This window comes from Palaemon carinicauda, chromosome 24 (assembly GCF_036898095.1).
Source record: "Palaemon carinicauda isolate YSFRI2023 chromosome 24, ASM3689809v2, whole genome shotgun sequence".
NCBI lineage: Eukaryota > Metazoa > Arthropoda > Malacostraca > Decapoda > Palaemonidae > Palaemon > Palaemon carinicauda.
Window position 1 is genome coordinate 90777314 of NC_090748.1, and position 22634 is coordinate 90799947.

At 40.6% G+C, this 22634-nt stretch overlaps 1 protein-coding gene across 1 annotated transcript in view; it reads left to right on the top strand.

Annotated features, from left to right (window-relative positions):
- Positions 1-462: 462 nt before the first annotated feature.
- LOC137618212 (uncharacterized) overlaps positions 463-22634 on the top strand; it is a 55679-nt gene continuing 33507 nt past the window's right edge. The window contains exons 1-5 of the mRNA XM_068348329.1: positions 463-643; positions 8341-8425; positions 11243-11330; positions 19811-20165; positions 20564-20651. Of these exons, the coding sequence (XP_068204430.1) occupies positions 610-643; positions 8341-8425; positions 11243-11330; positions 19811-20165; positions 20564-20651 (650 nt within the window). The 5' untranslated portion in view covers positions 463-609. The remainder of the gene's footprint in view (positions 644-8340; positions 8426-11242; positions 11331-19810; positions 20166-20563; positions 20652-22634) is intronic.

Below are 22634 nucleotides of genomic sequence, written 5' to 3' on the forward strand. Positions count from 1 at the left end.
GCAAAGTTTGTTTTTAAAGTTTTATATCAGCATAATTCAACCTTATTTAAAGTTCCCATTCATCATGACCCCTTGATAAACAAATATTTTCTTTGAGTGGAGGCAACATATTTTCTTTCAGATTTGATACCACATAGTTATTTGTCAGTTAAGTGATAAGAAAAACATTTTATGTTAAAGTAAATAAATGTTTAAATTCTGTCGTACGTCGTAAATTTGATAAAACAACACACATTGCCTCTTTTATCAATGGCGTCTCTATAGTTATGGTAGTCAATCCCCCATAACTCAAAAACTGGATTCCCACCAGGAATCATTATGTTAAAAAAACGTTCAAAACACTACAAAATATATTAAAAACTAGTCTTATTTGTCATTTATTCAATGGAAAATAACACACATTGCCTGTTTTATCAATGGCGTCTTTATTAACAACCCCAAGAGCTCGCCCTCCTCTAACGCCTACATCTCGGCGCGTCCCAAATGGCGGCTTTTGTTATGAGGGCCACGGCTACGATGTAGTTTGTCTCATGTTGTTTTGAAGATTACTGCATCTCTTCGCGGTTGTTCGTTGCCGTACTTCGGTCTATTGGATTGGAAATAGACAGCATGTCTGCCACCGCCATGGAGTCCGACTTTCCATGTAAGTAAAGGCATTTATTTCGAAAATACTGTGTTCGCTTTGGCTAGAATTTAGCTGTAGGTGACGTCATGGATGCACAATGGCGGACACGGGATGACTGATCCGAATTCGTTGTCGATTCCGGAAAGTCAACAATATAAGTCACTTGTCATGAATTGGAAAGTTGGTTTTTATAGTTACAATTCGTTTTCTTCTAAGTTTGTGAGTTATTAAAAGCAAAATAAAGGAGAGAAACTTGTTTTGGTGGTGGGTGTCCCCACCTCCCGACAACCTGGCGAGGCTTCCTTCGTTCTAATACTAAAGACAAAATGATCGATACGTTCGGACAAGCCGACTAGTAGTAAATGTCCGATTTCCTTCATAAGTTCATACAAACAAAGGAATCTTATGTCCGATTTCCTTCAAATGCGCGTTCAAAGAAAGGATTCTACACATGTAAATACCGTGTCCGAATATGATTAAATGTTGATGACATTCATATGTCCTTCACGATCGGTTCCTTGATAGGAATCATAGGATTCGCTTGTATGCAAATGATTACATGATGAGCAAAGGGGGAGTTATTGTTTACCATGAATCATAAATCGTGATTGTATAACGAAGTCTTCTTCACTAAATGAACTCTCCTTTTTTTTAATTATTATCCTACCTGTATCCTAGTGTTAACTGGTCTCCCTGGACAGGGTTCTAGAAAATTTCAACGTAGCTTGTTATAGCCTCTCTTAGGTTAAACAACGTAGCTTGTTATAGCTTCTCTTAGGTTAAACAACGTAGCTTGTTATAGCTTCGCTTAGGTTAAACCTTAGTCAATCTGTATTCGTAGTCCAGCCTGACTAGTTATATAGTTTAAAAACAATATATTGCTCTTTGGGTTACTGTCGGAGGTCCATGTCCCTGGTTGAACTTGATATTTTGGTTAATGTGGAAGACTGGTGTCCCAGGTTGAACCCATAACCCAGTTTTTAGGCTTATACTCTTAGGTTACTGGGTATAATAGCCAACTATGGCAGCCGTTTAGATTTGACCAAAACATAGGTTGAGTTAGGACGACACAGATTCAAATTCCACACATTAGGAAACATTGTATTTATTCCTCATGATGGTCCTATGGTATACATCTGCGAGCTGTCTATATTGGGACTTACTATACTATAGAACACCATACATACATACATATACCAAGGCACTTCCCCCAAGTTTTGGGGGGTAGCCGACAACAACAAATGAAACAAAACAAAAAAGGGGACCTCTACTCTCTACGTTCCTCCAGCCTAACAAGGGACTCAATCGAATTCAGCTGGTACTGCTAGGATAAGTTAGGATATTGAAACACATAAACAAATATATCTCTTCAACTATGTTATTTTGAACCCCATATGATACCTTATTGTTGGCATCCACTATTAACGTAGTTACAGATTTTAATGAAAAAAAAAAAAATAAAAACCCACCATGCTTTTACTGTTTTCATCCTGGCACTTGCCTTCTTGAAATAGTGCTGAAAAATTCTTTTAGGTGGTGTTTCTGTCATAAGTTACTTTTTCAAATAGAAGGTAATATTTCGATAGAATCCCACCCAGCACTTTTGTTATTAATATTTTAATCAGGTAAAACACATGACAAAAAAGCAATTCTTATCAATACATTGTCAAGACAAATACATAATAAGAAACAAAAAAAAATTTAAGCCTTTGTATATCAGCAGACAGTTCCTCACGCGTTGATTAAAAATGGACATCATCTAGCCTAAACTTTTCCCCTTAACCTAACCTACAAGCCGTGTCCTCACCTACTTACCTAACAGGGGGCTTACGACCCCCCTTTCACTGCCGTATTCTAAGTTAGACATAATAATACATACAGGTGGCCACTGTCATACGTACACCCCAAAAATGAATTAATATATGGTAAATAAAGATTTTTTTCTAAGTCCCGTATTTATCTTCACAGTGACACAGAGAGTAGCTCCTCAACAGAATAAATGTTTTACATTCATAAGCTCCAGATTAAATGTTTTCAGTATTGGGATATAGAATGTAATCATACCCTTATTTCAGTTATCATGTGAATAAAGATAGGTTAGAATTGTATATTTGATATTTAGTGTGATTATGAGAAATGGAAGCCATGTCTAACATTTAAACAGATACTGGAACACAAAGCTAAAACTTAAATTAAAATTTCCTTTTCTTTTTTTGCCTTTTTCTAATTTTTTTTTTTACTTTATATTTTGTATTTTCTAGATTTAATTACACTACGTATTTTCTTCACCGCTACCACTTTTCTTTTGTTTTTTATCTGGCACTTGGTCTGCTTCTACTGAAAGCCTCTTTTTAGAATTATAGTGCCTGTTTCTGCCTGCTTCTTAAAACTTTCCTGAAATGACTCGGGCAAACTTCATTACAGTACTCAAGCGCACGACATTTGAGAATTTTTCTGGGTGTCTCTTTTCCACGAGAGCCACCATTTTAAAGTAGCCATCTAGGCCCTCCTTAATTTCTGCCGTTGTCAATGGGTCATCCTCTTCCTGAACAACGTTCACTCGCATGGTCTCCAACTCCTTCAGGTCATCCATCGTAAGTTCCTCTTGGTCCTTGATATGCTCATCAATGTCGGCCTCATCAACTTCCAGACCCATGGACGTCCCGAGTGTAATGATCTCAGCAATTTCAGATGGAGCAACAGGTTCAGGATTGTCAACATTTTCGGAATCGGCTTCAGCTTGGTCTGCGTGGAAGCCCTCAAAATCTCGTGCGGAGACGGCATCAGGCCACAGCTTCTTTCACGCAGAGTTCAAGGTGCTCCTCGAAACCTCCTGCTAAGCTTGATTGAGGATTTTGAGGCATATGACATTATCAAAATGCTCCTTCCAAAATTGACGAAGGGTGAGGTTTATGCTCTCAATGATTTCGAAGCATCTCTTGAAGAGATATTTTGTATAAAGCTTCTTAAAATTGGAAATCACTTGCTGGTCCATGGGCTGGAGGGGAGGGTGGTGTTCGGTGGAAGAAAAAGAACCTTGATGAAAGAATACTCTGCTACGATATCTTCCCCGAGGGCTGGAGGGTGAGCAGGGACATTGTCCAGTACTAGCAGGCATTTCATAGGGAGGCACTTCTCTTCCAAATACTTTTTCATAGTCGGCCCGAAACAAATATTTACCCACTTGGTGAACAATTGTCTTGTTACCCAGTCTTTTTCATTAGCCCTCCACAACACGTGAAGATTTTCCTTTTAACTTTGTGGGTCTTGAAGGGTCGAGGAGTATCGGAGTGATACACCAGCAGGGGTTTCACCTTGCAATCCCAACTGGCATTTGCACAGAGTGCAAGGGTAAGCCTGGCCTTCATAGGCTTATGCCTGGGTAGCCTCTTTTCTTCTGCTGTGATGTACGTTCGACGTGGGATTTTTTTTAAAAAAGCCCAGTCTTGTCGCAATTGAAGACTTGCTGGGGACTGAAGCCTTCACAGACAGTCAACTCATCGAATGTCTTAACTAAGGCTTCGGTCGCTTTCGTGTCCGAGCTTGCAGCCTCCCGTATGACGCACCACCGAATGAATGCCTGCCTGAGCGTCTTTTAAATTTTTCAAACCACCCACGAGAAGCTTTGAACTCTGGGGGCTCCCGCTTTGATGTTCTTTCTCCTGCGTTGGCTTCGGCCTGAGCATGCACGAGATCACCGAAAATGGCGCTGGCTTTCTGGCAGATTAATGCTTTGGTGATAGTGTCTCCAGCAATATCTTTGTCCTTTCTCCATCTCATTGTGGATTGGGCTCCTCTTGCTGGAGAAAAGTCGCACCCTTAGAAAGTGTTGCTGCTTTGATAGCTTCCTTCTGCTTCAGGATTGTTCCTATCGTTGACGGATTTCGGCCATATTCCTTCGCGATCACACTTAACCACGTGCCAACCTCGTAATTCTTGATTATTTCCATCTTTATTTCCAATGAAAGCATCGTCCTCTTCTTTCCATGGACATCAGCAACTTTCTTGGGACCCATGGCTAATGTAATGTAATATCACACACGATACAGTACAATTGTTACGAAACCGAAATCACAAACACTAAGTCAATGCGTACGATACCGCTGCCAAAACGAAAAGACATAGGAATGCCAATGCGTAGATGCATGATGGGATACAGTACAGTAGATGCTGACCAATAGGAGAGCAGGATCATATGGTGGTAACTAGCATCTGAGTAGGGAGATAACCAATGGGACCGCGGGAGGATGGTAGTGAATGAGCGAGCCACTGTTAAATAGACCGATTTTACTATGATTGATAATATACAGTAATTAAAATAACGCCATAATACTTGCCCACGCAACTAAAGCATTTAGTACAACAGTCACGGTACTGCTTGCCAGAACAGAAGAGCAAGGAAATATGTTAAATCGCCAAAGACAATAAAGGGTCTGTTAAATCATGAGTGAAACGAGCCACAGTTGAGCACAGACCAATAAGTATTCAAATATGAAAAATTAAACGTAGTCCTTAGCAACTGCTGGTAACCTCATTTCACTGAATTTTAGCACAAATATTCTGTAACTTAAGCCAAGTATTGTTGTGTTTTTGTTTGCTGATCATAGAAGCATTTTTCTAAATGTACTGTATCAAATGAAAATCTATTTGGGTTTGAAATGAAGTCTACTCCGTTCTATATATTAGTGTTCTGATGCTAAGATCTATATTTATTGCTTCGTTTCAACGATTTAAAATTATAGTGTTTTAAGTTGAACACACATTTGTTTTAAAGAAATAATGGGGGTTGTGGGCAAAGCCACCACTAAATTAGAATAATTGGGTAGCTTTTATTATTTTTATTGTGTTTTTTAATGTTATTGATATAGCATAGTACAAGTTTGGAGTGTATTGAAGGTTGTTGATGACAGTAACCAGTGGTTACCCATGATTTTTTAATTGTGGAAGTCAACCCACCATAGCTCTAAAACTATGGATTTCTGTCAGTTATCACATTTAAAACATTATAAACACCATAAAATACACCATATACCAGTTTCATTTTTTCCATAATATTTATTGCACTACTTTATACTTTTAACCTACATTGTTATAGGATGACACACTGCCCATACCAAGTCAGAGCTGTTTTTGTGTGGTAAACTCATTGCTCCATAGATTACTTCAAAATATTTGTAGAAGGGGAGTGCTGTCAGCGCACCTCATGTGGTTACTGTAGGGATTACTGAATTAATTTTGCATCATCACTTTATCGCCCGCTGCACCCACCTCTTGTTTGTTCAAACACAGAGACTTACCTCGAACTACTTTCTTAGGAGGTACCTGGAATCTCCTCTCAACCGACCAGAGTTTTGTGTAGTTTACCCTACTTCCGTTTTCTATGAGGACTAACCCAGTCATAAGGAGAACGTGCCCTGCACCCACCTCTTGTTTTCTACTTTATCGCCATTCCCATGCTTTTCTTCCATCTATCTGTCCCCTCTCTTCCAGTTTTTATCTCATAATGCAATTGCAGGAGATTTTCCCAGTTGCACATCCATGCTGAATGGCCTCCCAGGCTCAAGTACTTAGCCATCTAGCCCAATCATTTAAATCAGATCAAATACTAATAAAAATATTAACCCTTTTACCCCCAAAGGACGTACTGGTACGTTTCACAAAAGCCATCCCTTTACCCCCATGGACGTACCGGTACGTCCTTGCAAAAAAATGCTATAAAAATTTTTTTTTTCATATTTTTGATCATTTTTTGACAAAATTCAGGCATTTTCCAAGAGAATGAGACCAACCTAACCTCTCTATGACAAAAATTAAGGCTGTTAGAGCAATTTAAAAAAAATATACTGCAAAATGTGCTGGGAAAAAAATAAGGGTTGGAAATTTCCAAATAGCCTGGGGGTAAAAGGGTTAAGTTGGTAAAGGAAGATATGCCGAAGCTGAAAGGTCTAATATGTATCATTTGGTTTAGGACCATTTATTTTTTTCAACTGGTTATCTTGTGTTTTATGGATTTCTGACCATTATTGCTGGTGAAAATCACTGTTTTTGTTTCTGCTCCCCCCTATGGTCAAACAATTATGGGGAGAACCTTGTTGGAAACTGGGTCTTTTTTTTTGAGAAACAATAAAGCAAGTGTATTACATCATGCATCAATGGCAGAGTAGCATAAATCACATCAAAAGCTGTGGGAAAAATACCTAACTTATTTTTGTTTCATGAAAAATCAGATGTCTTGGGGGGGGGGGGAGGGCTTAAAACAGGAAATATGAGGATGTAACATAACCTAACCACACCCACCTAACTTAACCTAGGGTTCACCATAGTGTACAGTACACTATTTTAAAACTTGACTTATGGCTCTGTATCATTTAATAAACCTTTAAGGAAACATCTATGCACTGCCCAACATGGGAAAAACTCCGAAAGCACAAATAATACGACTATGCAGGCAAGTCTAAAACAGAAGGATGACCTAGAGGGCGCTTGTGTTGGGTGACGGGGCGTGGTCCAAGTGTGGTTTCTGGGGCCTTTGTTACGGCCCATCCCTTTGATGAAGGAATTATCTAAATGGAAGACAGCCTGTGAATAGTGGTTTTCACACGCCCCTGATGTATACACGACACCCACGAGGTGCTCGCGCGAGGGTAGTAACCTCTGCATTCCATGCTTTTATCTTTCTCTGGTATATTTGGAAGATTTATATCAGAAAAGTGTAAAGAAGGACTTTTTCACCGGCCGTCACAGGTCTCTCCCCAGAAATAGGTTTTTTCTTCGTCAAAATCCCTTTATTCTTTTCAATCCCACCCCGCACAATTTTTTTCCCTCAAAGCCCCAATCCCTATTTTGGCACAGCTTACTTAACTCCTTTTTTTTCAAAAAATCTTAGTGTTAAAAAAATTAAGCTTTTTTAATTGTAGACCTGAAGAATTGTTTTCCATTTATATATACAATAGTTATATTGTAAAAATTTAATATGCATAAATGATAAAAGATAAAAATAATAGGTAAATTACTGGACCTAGAATATGTCATATAAGGCTAAAAGGAGCAGAAATCTACAGATGTAGGATATGTTTTATGCCATTTATGGGATTGAAACAGTTTATCTTTATAAACTGGTAATATTCAAAAGATTGAATTACTGTACACAAATAGCAGCCATTGAGTAAATGAAGAAGTTGATATAATTATCATGAATATAGGGTGTATCCAAGTGCATTCTTCAAACAATATTAAACACTAGAGCCTCACAGTCCTTAACCTAACATAACCAAGCCTACGAAGGTATATCGTCAACAGCGCACTGTGCAAATCAGAGTATTTCTGGGTCGACCTGTGACGGCCGGTGAAAAGGACTTTTCACCGGGCGTCACAGGTCTCTCCCCAGAAATAGATTTTTCCTTCGTCAAAATCCCTTTTTATTACGTTCCAATTTCTGTTTTCCGTCCCTTGATTTGGTCAAATGGGCAGAGGAATTTCTACTCGTACCTTTACTTACCATGGTAATGTACAAGGACTGAAACTAGCTTGTCGTCTAGAATGCTTGTATTAAAAACTCAGGTTTGTGTGAAGTATATAGGAAAATGTATACAGTACTTTAAAAGATTTAAATTTACCTAATTCTATATTGCGTGTTGTATTTTGGCCATTATGCAGAATTATATTTTTTTTTTTTAATTGAACAATATAATTATTCAAAATATTCTATTTTTCAGGGACAGATGAGCAGACCCTTTGCTTTATTCAATCTAGAGCTCGTTTAAAAGTGAATTATAATGAGACTCCAAACTATGTATTCCAGTAAGTGGATTTCTTTACTTGTGTAATTTAAGGATTAGTTTAGACTTAGATTTTTTTTTCATGTGTATTTTCTTCACATAATATGATGAGTATATCCTCCTATCAATCATTTTTAAGACTTAGTTTATGACTTTTAAAGACATATAATGTATGCATCTTTCTTCCTTCAGCGTTTATAACTACTGCATTTTTTGCTTAGTGTGCAATACTCTTGATAAATACTGTACAGTATGTCAATTTGCATACAACTCCAATTTTTGTTTCTCCATCATGGTTGAATTGTAATGTAGACATGCCTGTCATTTTGTGTTATACCATTTTGGTAGAATTACCTGTCTTATACAGACTGAAAGGCACTTTACAAACCCATCAATCTGGTTATATTATGCCCAACTTTGTAGTCTCAACTGTTCCAAGAATTAAAAGAGACTGCCCGTACATGTTCCCTCTGGGTTTTCAGGTAGGCACTAACTACCCTGTTATGTTTCTCTTGGCTATTCACAGCTCTACCATAATCTCCTACACACTTTTTCAATACAAATTTTGGCAGTTTTATTCACCTGAAATCATTAATAATAATATGTCTTAGCACAACCCCATCAGTTAACATAATGTCTAGCTTGCAGTCAGTAGAAGGAATGTCAGTACCTAAGATTTTTAGAGACCATTTGAAGTCCCTTTTATATGACCAGAGGAGGAAGAACGGGAAAAATAATAAAAGGACTACTAAATGCAAACTTTCACTCAGACTTTAAGCCCTTGTAAGAGAAATTCTTTCTCTTTTTTCAGACCCAGTTGGAGAGGTTATTCAGATTCTGAAGGAGTCCAATGGCCTTCCTTTCAGGCATATACCTCCCATAGCAAATCATCCAATTGACTTATCAACTTACTCCTATTCTATTGGAAGAAGTAGAAAGTTTAATGAACAAGAAGACCATTGAAAAAGTTAAAATGATTTCTTCAGGATTTTAAAATGAGAAAATTGTCTAAACAGAACAAGTTTCTCAAAGTTGCAGGATTTCCCAGAGAGACAATTTCATATGTCCAAGGGGTTAACTACTGCACTTTGGTTGTTCAGTGGCTACTTTCCTCTTGATTGGGGTGGAAGAGACTCTTTAGCTGTGGTGAGCAGCTCTTCTAGGAGAGGGGCACTCCAAAGTCGAACTGTTGTTCTCTTGGTCTTGGGTAGTGCCATGGCCTCTGTACCATGGTCTTCCACTGTCTTGGGTTGGAGTTCTCTTGCTTGGGGGTGCACTCGGGCACACTATTCTGTCATATTTCTCTTCCTCTTGTTTTGTTAAAGTTTTTATAGTTTTGTAGGAAATATTGATTTTGGTGATGTTGTTCTTAAAATATTTTATTTTTCCCTGTTTCCTTTCCTTACTGGGTTACTTTTCCCTGTTGGAGCCCTTGGGCTTATAGCATTCTGCTTTTCCAACTAGGGTTGTAGCTTAGCTAGTAATAATAATAATAATAATAATCTGTGTAAAAGGACAATTGGATGTTCTCAATGCAGTAGGTCTTTCAAATGCTTATCTTTACATCCCAGTGCACAGAGTTGAGAAAAGTTTCTGAACTTTGTGTTCATGTGGAGGACTTTTCAGTTCAAATGCCTTTATTTTTGTGTCTGCACCATCCCTCTATAATTTTCTCTTTTGATGGGTTCAGTCAACAAATGACCATATCTTCTAGGAGTTTGAATTCTGTATCTGAACAAGTGGATACTCCTGGTAGACTCTTCATGGAGTTTTGATGGCAAAATAGATTATACATCACAATTTGGATCTTTGATAAATTGAAAGGGGTCTATGTTAATTGCAACTTATTCAATTTTATATATGGGGGTGATGGTTGTGTCTGTTAATTTTCAAGCTTTTCTCTTAGAGAAGAGAATGAACTCTTTCCATAAGTTTTTGAAGGGTTTCAGACACACTCAACCAGCAACAGCTCTAGTTGTTGAACCTTTAAGATTGATGTCCCTCTCAGAAACTTTTTGTCTCCCGATACAAATGCCTACTGATCTACCGAAAGCAATTGGCACAAGTTTTTAGACCCCCCAAGAAAGCTTTTATCTTCCTTTATAGAGAGTTGGATCAAGTGTATATATTTTTTTTTAAGAGCAACAAGGGGACATTTCTTACTAAGAAAGTAATATAAATTTTTTGTACGGTATATTATTTAGTAATGGAGGAGAGTTAAGACAGTTTAGGGGGGTTAGACCAGTACCATGATTTTTATTAGAGACAGTCGAATGAATAAAACCTTGCTTGGTTTCATGTTGGCGGCAGTCCTTTTTGGTGGGGGAATACAGTGCTTTCAATAGAGTATAAGGATTTATTGCGTGTTATAAAAGAACTATTTTTACATATTCACAACTAGTCCTGTGATTACTGAGTTTGTCAATCAAAGCTGCACTATCAAAGCATATAGCGCAAGGAATGATGGGTAAGTATTGAAATAGATTATATTAAAAAGAATTTACGCTGAAGGAACATAGAGAGTAGAGGTCCCCTTTTTGTTTTGTTTCATTGTTGGTGTCGGCTACCCCCCAAAATTGGGGGAAGTGCCTTGGTATATGGATGGATGGAAAAAGAATTTGCTCCGACACGAATATAAACCCTCATTCTTTTGCTAGATCAATCTCCTAGTACAGTAAAAGAACTTAGGTTTGTCTAGTTATGAAAAATACAAATTACTGTATTTCCAAATTTGTCATATTGTTTTTGTCTTTATAAGAATTGAATGTTAAATTACTTTGCCACATCCCAAAATCCTTTTTTTTTTTAATTGACTGTAGCAATTTGGTATTGTTTTCAGATCAGTAATCGATGACATTGGGCTCACTGGTCAAGTGACACCGGCTCAGGCATCAAAGCATTGGGATTATCTAGTGAATCGATATAAAGTAAGTCCTATGATTTTATATTGTTTCATATCACCCCCTCCATACTTCTTTGAAACAACCACTTATTTTTCCAACATCCATGCAAAACATTTATTACTCCACTTCCCTGTTTCTATTTATCCTAACTACCTTACTTGTGCTCGGAAATCTTTTCTTCTTACAAACTCTCTCCAACTTTTACCAGATCCTGCTGTTTCTCTTCACTTCTGGTGACCAGCATACAGTAGACATTCCATTCACAACGTATTTTCTTATCACGTCGTAGTACCAACATTCACTGTCTTTTTTTTTCTGACCTCTCGCTGAACTCAATTCTCTAGGACAGTCACAGAGCTATAACTCGCTGTTTTCTCAGACCTCCTTAAACACCAAACTAGTCATTTGCCTGCTATATTTCTGAGCATAGGCTTTGTTTTTATCATTAAAACTTTTTATAACTTTCAATAGCATATCTTCTAAACAGTACCATTCATTCTCAACACTCCCACATTGCCACTCTGACAGTTTTATCAAAAGCTATTTTTCCTGGTTCATATATGTCACCTTTTCCCTTCTCTTTTAAACTTCTCAGAAAACAGTTCATAACAAGCACTTACTGGTAATTTCTTTGCTGAATACACAGTTTTTTCCCAATCAATCTGTCGTCTGCCTTTCTTTCTCGATCAAACACCTTATGCCCTAATAATTCTTGTATTCATCATCATCATTTCCTACGCCTATTGACACAAAGGGCATCAATTAGATTTCGCCAGTCGTCTGTATCTTGAGCTTTTAAATTGGTACTTCTCCATCCATCATCTCCTACTTCATGCTTCATAGTCCTCAGTCATGTATGCCTGGGTCTTTCAACTCTTCTAGTGCCTTGTGGAGCCCAGTTAAATGTATGGTGAACTAATCTCTGTTGGGGAGTGTGAAGAGCCTAAACAAATCATCTCCATCTACCCCTTACCATGATCTCATCCACATCTGACACTCGAGTAATCTATTATAGTTTCATTCCTAATCCTGTCATGCCATTTAACTCCTATTATTCTTCTGAGGGCTGTGTTCTCAAATTTTATTTAACCTAGCTAATGTCTGATTTGCTTTGTTCAATCTTCATTAAACTCTTATATTTACCTTCATGTAATTTATTTTTATACATAATTAGAATTATTCACCTCACCTATTTCTTTTAAAAATCTCCCTCATCTAAACATGCCCTGGTCAGCCATTGTCATGCTATTAACACCATAATGCAATACGTATTTCATTTTTGCTCTTGTGAATTGTGGGCATCTATCCTTTGTTCAATCTCTAAAGCTTTTTCCATGCATCCACAAGCATGCATACCCTTATACTAATCCATTCAAGTTTTGAATCCATTAGCTTAGCCTCATTTTATTTTTGTCCTCCATATTCATAAAATCTTCAAAATAGTACCTCCTTCTACTCTGGATGCCATAAACGTCTTAGCACCATCTATCCACTAGCATCTTTTGTACTTAAATCCATTTAGTCATTAATTTTTCAATATTAATCTTACCCGGTGATCATGTAGCTGCAGCTCTGCTGCCCGACAGAAAAAACCTATGGGCGGGATACGCCAGCGATCACTATACAGGTTGGGGTGTACAACAACAGCGCCATCTGTCGAGTAGGTACTCCAGTACTTCTTGTCAACAAAGAACCAATTTTCTCTCTGTCGTGCCACCGGCAAGACCTACTTGATACGCTGTTGTTTCTGGAGTTGATTTTCACGCTTTTGGTGATGTATTCTCTCTAGTTTTTAGCTTTCGCTGTACAGGAGTTATCATCAATACCTTTTCAAGCTTTCATTGATTAGTTTTTTGGATTATTTGTTGACGACTTGGATAGATTTTGGATTTCCCCCCTTTGACTAATTCAAGATGTCTGACCCTACTCAAGTCCCCAAGTACAGGCAGTGTAGCGCTAGGGACTGTTCTAGGCGTCTTCCGAAGGCCTCTATTGATCCTCACACCGTTTGTTCCAATTGTAGGGGTAAAGCCTGTCAATTGGAAGATCGATGTGAGGAATGCGCTGGGCTTTCGGAATTCGATTTTCAAGAATTCTTTAAGAATGCACGTAGGCTAGAGAAGGATAGGATCAGGAGGAGTTCGTCTCGCTCTTTTGATTTTTCCTCTCCCCATGCCCCACAACCTATTCCTTCCCCTGTAGTGGTTACACCCGACCCCTCTACTAGCTCTCAACAACCCTCGATGGCAGACATGATGCGTGCGATTCAGGCTCTTGGTGACAGAGTGGAGTCATTAGCGAATGACCGCAATCAACTCTTGGCCGACGTCAAGGAGTTGAAGGTGAAAAGTTCAGTGGGAAGTGTAGTGAGTGCAAGTGTTGTGAAATGTGTCAGTGTTACGCATGAGGGTGCATCTGTTCGTGCCAGTCGTCCTCCCAGTCCGGGACCTCTTGCAAGCTCCCAAGCCCAGGGGAGAAGCAATGTCGAAGGACCAAAGGGTTCGACAGGCCTTGATCAGCGTACAGATGTACCCTCAGTGGTTGAGGACGTATCTTGCAGAGATCGTCCCACCCACAAACAGACGAGTGAGCCCATTCATTCCTCGTCTGCGGAAGTAGTTTCTCGACAGAAACGCTGGACCAAGGTCTCACGACCTCTCAAGCCCAAGGTCCCTTCCGAGCGAGTCCAACGGCCCAGGTGTAGCCACTGGGTCAGTTCGGACTCGCCGCAGTCTTCCGAAGACAGCACACCTCCCAAGAGAGGTAGAGTGGTTCCGCAGCAGGCAATCACTCCGTCTGTTGCCGCACCAACCGCTGTAGACCCTAAGTGGTTTATGCTGCAGTCTATGCAGACTCAGCTAGCTTCTTTCATGCAGGAGTATCGTGCTGAGAAGGTTGACGCTGCACCCGTTAACCTACAACCTGCCACGGTTGTGCGCTCAGCTGACACTGCGGCTGCCTGCTCCCACACTCCAGCTGTGAGAGCTCCACCACCGATGCGCAGTCGACCCTGCCAGACGCATGTTGACGTTAGCCGACATGCGGCACCCTCCGTTGACATGCGTGAGCTACCGCATCAGCAGTGGGAAGGTGCAGTCAAGCTGCCGTGTTTTGACGCAATGCGGCAGTCTCCGCAACCCACGGCAGTCCCCACCACGCACCACCACTCCGCTTTTGTTGTTGCCAGCTCTCAGACTGACCAGCAGCGGCATGATGTTGGATCCAGTGCAGCTACGCATGCACCCGTGCTGCCGGATTCAGCCGTTCAGCTTTCTTCTCCTCCTTTGCCGCTTCCTCCTCAGCATTCGGATGAAGGAATCTCTGATGACGACGAAGCTGCGCATTTGGACGATCAACACTCCGACATGGACGAACCCAAGACTACGCCTCCCTCCTTAGACTTTAGGAAGGTCTTTGCCCTGTTTAGGGAGTTGTATCCGGACCAGTTTGTGTCTGCAGCTCCATGCTCACCTCCCTCTGAGTTCGCTTTAGGCATGCAGTCAGCAGCTCCTGCCTTTACGAAACTCGTACTCGCTCGCTCATCCAAGAGAGCTTTAAGGGTACTGGGAGAGTGGTTGCAGGCCAAGAAGCAACTGGGAAAGACTTCCTTCATCTTTCCCCCGACCAAGCTTGCTTCCAAATCGTTGATCCAGAAAGACACCCATGACTTGGTGGCGTCTTCCGCACGTAAAGTGACAGCTTTACCTTCCGTCCCTAGACCTAGGATGGACACACCTGCATCTAGGTTCATTCCGCCCTTTCGTGGCAGAACCTCCAGCAGAGGAGGTACCCGTGCCGATAGTCAACGTGGCAAAAAGAAGAAGGGTTCCAAGTCCTCAAAAGGCAGAGTCTGACTGCCATCGTCTCCAGACAGCAGTGGGAGCCAGGCTCAAGAACTACTGGCAGGCCTGGGAGAACAGGGGTGCAGACACACAGTCTGTGAAGTTGCTCAGAGAGGGGTACAGGATTCCATTCTTGCGCAAGCCCCCTCTAGCAACAACTCCCATCGACCTCTCTCCCAGGTACAGAGAGGAGGACAAGAGGCTAGCTTTACAGCAAGAGGTGTCTCTCTTGCTACAAAAGGGAGCGGTTGTCATAGTCCGGGACCATCAATCCCCGGGCTTCTACAAACGTCTCTTCTTAGTAGCGAAGAAGACAGGAGGGTGGAGACCGGTGCTGGACGTCAGTGCTTTAAATGTCTTTGTCACCAAGCAGACGTTCACCATGGAGACGACGAAGTCGGTGCTAGCATCGATCAGGAAGGAAGACTGGATGGTCTCGTTAGACCTAAAGGACGCGTACTTTCACGTCCCCATCCACCCAGATTCCCAACCTTTCCTAAGGTTCGTCTTTGGGAAGGTGGTTTACCAGTTCCAAGCCCTGTGCTTTGGCCTAAGCACGGCACCTCTAGTGTTTACCAAACTGATGAGGAATATTGCCAAATTCCTGCATTTAGCAGACATCAGAGCCTCCCTCTATTTGGACGACTGGCTTTTAAGAGCTGCGTCAAGTCGTCGCTGTCTGGAGAATCTCAAATGGACTATGGATCTGACCAAGGAATTGGGTCTCCTGGTCAATATAGAAAAGTCCCAACTCGTCCCATCCCAAACCATAGTCTATCTAGGTATGGAGATTCGGAGTCAAGCTTTTCGGGCTTTTCCGTCGGCCCCCAGAATCAGTCAAGCCCAAGAATGCATCCAGAGCATGCTGAAAAGGAACCGATGTTCAGTCAGACAGTGGATGAGTCTAATAGGGACACTTTCATCGCTGGACCAGTTCATCGCGTTAGGGAGACTCCACCTCCGTCCCCTTCAGTTTCACCCAGCTGCTCACTGGAGAAAGGACAAGACGCTAGAAGCGGTCTCAGTTCCTGTATCCGAAGAGATGAAGTCTGCACTGACGTGGTGGAAGAACAACATTCTTCTCAACGAAGGTCTACCACTGGCTGTTCAGACCCCCGACCACCTTCTCTTCTCGGACGCATCGGACACGGGCTGGGGTGCGACACTGGACGGTCGGGAATGCTCGGGCACGTGGAATCCGGATCAAAGAGCACTACACATCAACTGCAAGGAGCTACTGGCAGTTCATCTGGCCTTGAGAAGCTTCAAGTCCCTCCTTCTAGGCAAGGTGGTGGAGGTGAACTCCGACAACACTACAGCCTTGGCGTACATCTCCAAGCAAGGAGGGACTCATTCGATGACGTTGTTCGAGATCGCAAGGGACCTCCTCATCTGGTCAAGAGATCTAAAGATATCGCTTGTAACGAGGTTCATTCAAGGCGACATGAATGTCATGGCAGACCGCCTCAGCCGGAAGGGTCAGATCATCCCTACAGAATGGACCCTTCACAAGAATGTTTGCAACAGACTATGGACCCTGTGGGGTCAGCCCACCATAGATCTGTTCGCTACCTCGATGACCAAGAGGCTCCCGAATTATTGCTCACCGATTCCGGACCCAGCAGCAGTTCACGTAGATGCCTTTCTTCTGGATTGGTCCCATCTAGACCTTTATGCGTTCCCCCCGTTCAAGATTGTCAACAAGGTACTGCAGAAGTTCGCCTCTCACGAAGGGACAAGGTTGACGTTGGTTGCTCCTCTCTGGCCCGCGAGAGAGTGGTTCACCGAGGTACTGCAATTGCTAGTAGACGTTCCCAGGACTCTTCCTCTAAGAGTGGACCTTCTGCGTCAGCCGCACGTAAAGAAGGTACACCCAAGCCTCCACGCTCTTCGTCTGACTGCCTTCAGACTATCGAAAGACTCTCAAGAGCTAGAGGCTTTTCGAAGGAGGCAGCCAGAGCGATTGCCAGAGCAAGTAGGGCATCCACTCTCAAGGTCTACCAGTCTAAATGGGAAGTCTTTCGAAGCTGGTGCAAGGCGAATTCAGTATCCTCAACCAGTACCTCTGTAACGCAGATAGCTGACTTCCTTTTACACCTAAGGAAGGTCAGGTCCCTATCAGCTCCTACGATCAAAGGTTACAGAAGCATGTTGGCAGCAGTCTTCCGCCACAGAGGCTTAGATCTTTCCAACAACAAAGATCTACAGGACCTCCTTAAGTCTTTTGAGACCTCAAAGGAGCGTCGGTTAGCCACACCAGGTTGGAACTTAGACGTGGTTTTAAGGTTCCTGATGTCAGCAAGGTTCGAACCGCTTCAATCAGCCTCTTTTAAAGATCTCACTTTGAAGACTCTTTTCCTCGTTTGCTTAGCGACAGCTAAAAGAGTCAGTGAGATACACGCCTTCAGCAGGAACGTAGGTTTTACATCTGAAACGGCTACATGTTCCTTACAGCTTGGTTTTTTAGCTAAAAACGAACTCCCTTCTCGTCCTTGGCCCAAATCGTTCGAGATTCCAAGTCTGTCTAGTTTGGTTGGAAACGAACGAGAGAGAGTACTTTGCCCAGTAAGAGCTCTTAAGTACTATTTAAGACGTACAAAGCCATTACGAGGACAATCAGAAGCTTTATGGTGTTCTATTAAGAAACCTGCTTTACCGATGTCGAAGAACGCAGTTTCTTATTACATCAGACTTTTGATTAGAGAAGCCCATTCTCATCTGAATGAGGAAGACCATGCTTTGCTGAAGGTAAGGACACATGAAGTTAGAGCTGTCGCTACTTCAGTGGCCTTCAAACAAAACAGATCTCTGCAGAGTGTAATGGATGCAACTTATTGGAGAAGCAAGTCAGTGTTCGCATCATTTTACCTTAAAGATGTCCAGTCTCTTTACGAGAACTGCTACACCCTGGGACCATTCGTAGCAGCGAGTGCAGTAGTAGGTGAGGGCTCAACCACTACATTCCCATAATCCCATAACCTTTTTAATCTTTCTCTTGAAATGCTTTTTATTGTTGTTTTTGGGTTGTACGGAAGGCTAAGAAGCCTTTCGCATCCTGGTTGATTTGGCGGGTGGTCAAATTCTTTCTTGAGAAGCGCCTAGATTAGAGGTTGTGATGAGGTCCTTTAGTATGGGTTGCAGCCCTTCATACTTCAGCACCTAGGAGTCGCTCAGCATCCTAAGAGGATCGCGAGGCTCAGTAAGGAAGACGTACTTAAAAAGGCAGAGTAATGGTTCAAGTCGACTTCCTTACCAGGTACTTATTAATTTTATGTCTGTTATTTTGAATAACTGCTAAAATGAAATACGGGATACTTAGCTTCTAATGTTAACATGTATGCTGGTCTCCACCCACCCCCCTGGGTGTGAATCAGCTACATGATCACCGGGTAAGATTAATATTGAAAAATGTTATTTTCCTTAGTAAAATAAATTTTTGAATATACTTACCCGGTGATCATGAATTAAAGGACCCTCCCTTCCTCCCCATAGAGACCCAGTGGACCGAGGAGAAAATTGGTTCTTTGTTGACAAGAAGTACTGGAGTACCTACTCGACAGATGGCGCTGTTGTTGTACACCCCCACCTGTATAGTGATCGCTGGCGTATCCCGCCCGTAGGTTTTTCCTGTCGGGCAGCAGAGCTGCAGCTACATGATCACCGGGTAAGTATATTCAAAAATTTATTTTACTAAGGAAAATAACATATTTTTTTCTCTGCATTTACTTCTTGTTCGTTAAAATTATTTTCCACAATTCCCCCCCCCCTTTTTTTTTTAATTGGTCATTTATCTCTTATCTTACTTTTTTCTAGACTACCCTATTCATCCTTTTAGAAGTCCCCATCTACCCTTTCATTCTTCATTACTTGAAGCCTTATCCGTAGTTCATCCATTTCTCTTTCAACTCCTTTTGACACTTCGTCCTTATGCAATGCATTTATCTTAATTACATTTGCAGCCACATTATTACACCACCATCCAACCTTAACTTTAGTTTGTGAGATTTTTAGAAATAAACCATATTTGGATAAGTATTTTTACACTCGCCGGAGATTAATGTGATACCCCCTCCTCCCCATTGACTACTAAGGTTTTGAGGCTGTTGAACATGTTATGACTTCATATAAACCCAAGACAATATTCCACAAGAAGCAGGGCCATTACAGTTAGAGAAAATAGCAGTTTTAGATATTTAGCTAGTTTCAGGCGAGTATGGAAATAATGATTATGCTCTTAGAATCTTTTTTTTTCTTTTTTTTTCTTTTTTTTTTTTTTGTATTGAAAAGTTTCTGTAAATTTTAATAGATTTAAAATAGAACTATAAATTGATCCTATTTTAAGTGTCAAAAATCATAGGCGTGTGTGTTACCACCTCTTCCCATAAAGATTATGGAAACAAAACAGTTATTTTAAAACATCACCGGCTAGAAATGTATTAAATTCCTTGCACCATTTGCTCTTAAATCCTTGATATTTATCACCTTCTTTGGTGATCCACATGTCATATGATCCCTGATATGATTGACAAGCCATTTTTTTTTCTTCAGAAAAAATTTACAAAAAATCAAGTTCAACTCTTAGTGGAGCCATCTATATAAGAACTATTGTTTCTTGTGTATCAATTGGTAGTACAGGTAATGAATTTTTGTTAATTTTTTCAGGAGTTAAGTCAGCCGGCTTTGGAACCAGAAGATGCTGCTCCACCTTCATGGCCATTTTACGGAGCAATGCACGATGCATTTCTCACAATGCCCCCTTCTGTACTTCCCATCACCGATGAGGAGGAAATGGAAGGGGCTGAGGTGGAAGAAGAACGTGATGATGGAATGGCAGAAGCATATGAAGTTGAGTTACAGGAATCATCTGATGAATACGACGGAGAGGAGGATATTGACGAGGAAGAAATCATAGTTGAGGAGGAAATTTTATGCGATGATGATGGGGAAAGCGAGAGTGGTGGAGGAATGATGTCTGATAACGTACAAGACAACGAAAGTAATGACGTCGATGACATATGTACGTATTTTTTTAAGAACCCTTCTTTGGCTTAGAATTTTAATGTGTTGTTGTACAGAAGTTACTGCTTCACCATAGAAGCTGTTTAAATTAGTGTACAGTGCCAAAATGGTTTTTAATATTATGTCTTGTAAATATTTTGTTTTAAAATTCATGCAAAGTTAAATCTGCTGTCGTACAAAGGTCAGTTGGTTGAAGGGATTTCATTATTAAATAATCCAGTAGACTAGAATATCTTTCTCCTAGTTAAGTGCTGAAGTAAGGTAAAGTTATAAGCTTTTGTAGTTTTTTGTAAAAAAGACTTTCATAATATTCTAGATAAAAAAGGTTACTTAATGCAAAGTAGCTACTCTCGTTAATTTTTGTATGTCCAGAGCATAATTAGCCAACTTTTACAGGGACTGAAGAAAATACAATAAAATTTATACAACTTCGTGGTGCCAAGGAAGCTGATATAATTAGTCGAGGTCCAAATCCTGTGTTCTTGTAAGTAAGGTGTTGAATTCATTTGAAAGTTCTTTTTCTTGTTTAGTTGTAAACATCAAATATGAGTACTACTGTACTGTAGTAATTTTTCTATATCTGTACTCCATTAGTGTTATTTATTGCTTGCAAACTTTTTAAATTTTTATTCATTAGCATCCTAGTACAGCCTACCCTCCTAATCCATTGATGGCATATCTGTTGCCTCCCTTGTAGGCATCTAACCAAATAAGTACCATTGTTGAGAATTATGTACAATCATTCACATATCCACACTTCTGACTCCTTGGTGAAAATTTCTCATCTTCAATGTTGACGTGACGGGATTGTTTTTGTAAGAGAATGCCATACGGTTCATTTATTACTAAGGATGAGAATACTATGCAGGGTACAAGAAAGCCAAAGATAAACCAACGTCATTGTTGCCAGGTAACGTTACTGGCGATTTCATGCTAAAGTTTTTGTTATTTCACGGTGCCCTTGATCCCCGGGCCTTCAGGAATATCTCGAAGTCTAAGCTTCATGTGATTTGGATGGCTAATTCAAAGGCATGGGTCATTTTCAAAGAATGGTGTAATGGCCATTTATACCACTAGTAAAGGAATATTGCAGGCTTAAGAATCTTTCTTTCAAGGTTATGTTGATCCTTGATAATGCCCAGAGACATCCTACACATCAGAACGCCATACATCCAAGTGTTAAAGTTGTTTTCTTGCTAGCTAACACTATCTCTCTTATACAATTTATTAACCATGGCCTCATAGCAATCTTCAAGCAGTACTATTTAAGGCAAGCCCAGTGTCAGACAGTTGATGCTATTTCAGCAGAGGATGGGATAAATACTGTATTCGGGGGTTTTGGAAGCGATACAATATTTATCAAGCAGTGTTAAACATAAGCTGACAGTGTATAGTTTGAAAGTTTTTGAGAGGGTACTAGATGAGTGGATGAGAAAGACTCTATAGATTTGGAAACAACAGTACTGATTAATGAGGGGGAGAGGGACAGTGGATGCCATCTTTATAGTAAGGCAGCTACAGGAAAATTTATGATTTGGTGTTTGAGGAAGAGAAAAGTCTCAGATAGGTTGGTTAGAATAGTTGAGATGATGTACAAAAGAACAAAGACAAAGAAATAATAGCATTTGGGGAAACAGAAACCTTGGAAGTTAGGGTTGGATTACACCAGGTATCAGTATTAAGCCCTTTTTTATTTGTGTTGAAAATGGGTGTGTTAACCCTTTTACCCCCAAAGGACGTACTGGTACGTTTCACAAAAGCCATCCCTTTACTCCTATGGACGTACCGGTACGTCCTTGCAAAAAATGCTATAATTTTTTTTTCTTCATATTTTTGATATTTTTTTTTTTAGGAAATTCAGGCATTTTCCAAGAGAATGAGACCAACCTGACCTCTCTATGACAAAAATTAAGGCTGTTAGAGCAATTAAAAAAAAATATACAGCAAAATGTGCTGGGAAAAAAATAACCCCTTGGGGGTTAAGGGTTGGAAATTTCCAAATAGCCTGGGGGTAAAAGGGTTAAGTGAAAATATCAGAAATGAAGAGTTGTATGAGTTGCTTTATGCAGATGGTTTGGTGATCACCGCTGAAATTGAAGACTTGCAGATAAGGGTTGCAATGGCTGGAGTCTTTAGAGAGGAGTGGCTGGAAGGTAAATGGGGGTAAAACTGAGACACTGCTGAGCTATAAGAAAGATAGAGATAGGATAACCATCATGAAAGTACAGGCTCGCTTATATAACAGGTGGAATAATTTAGATACATGGGTTGTAAGTGAACATGTATGGCTAAAGTTGAGAATAGGATAAAAGTAACAAGGGGAAAGTGGAGGGAGGTAGGAGTAGTAGTAAGTGATAAAAAAATGCCAATGAAGCTAAAAGTGAAGATCTATAGCACTAATGACACCAGTGATAATGTATGGATCAGAAACGTGGGCTTTAAGACGAAAAGAGGAAGTAAGACTTGA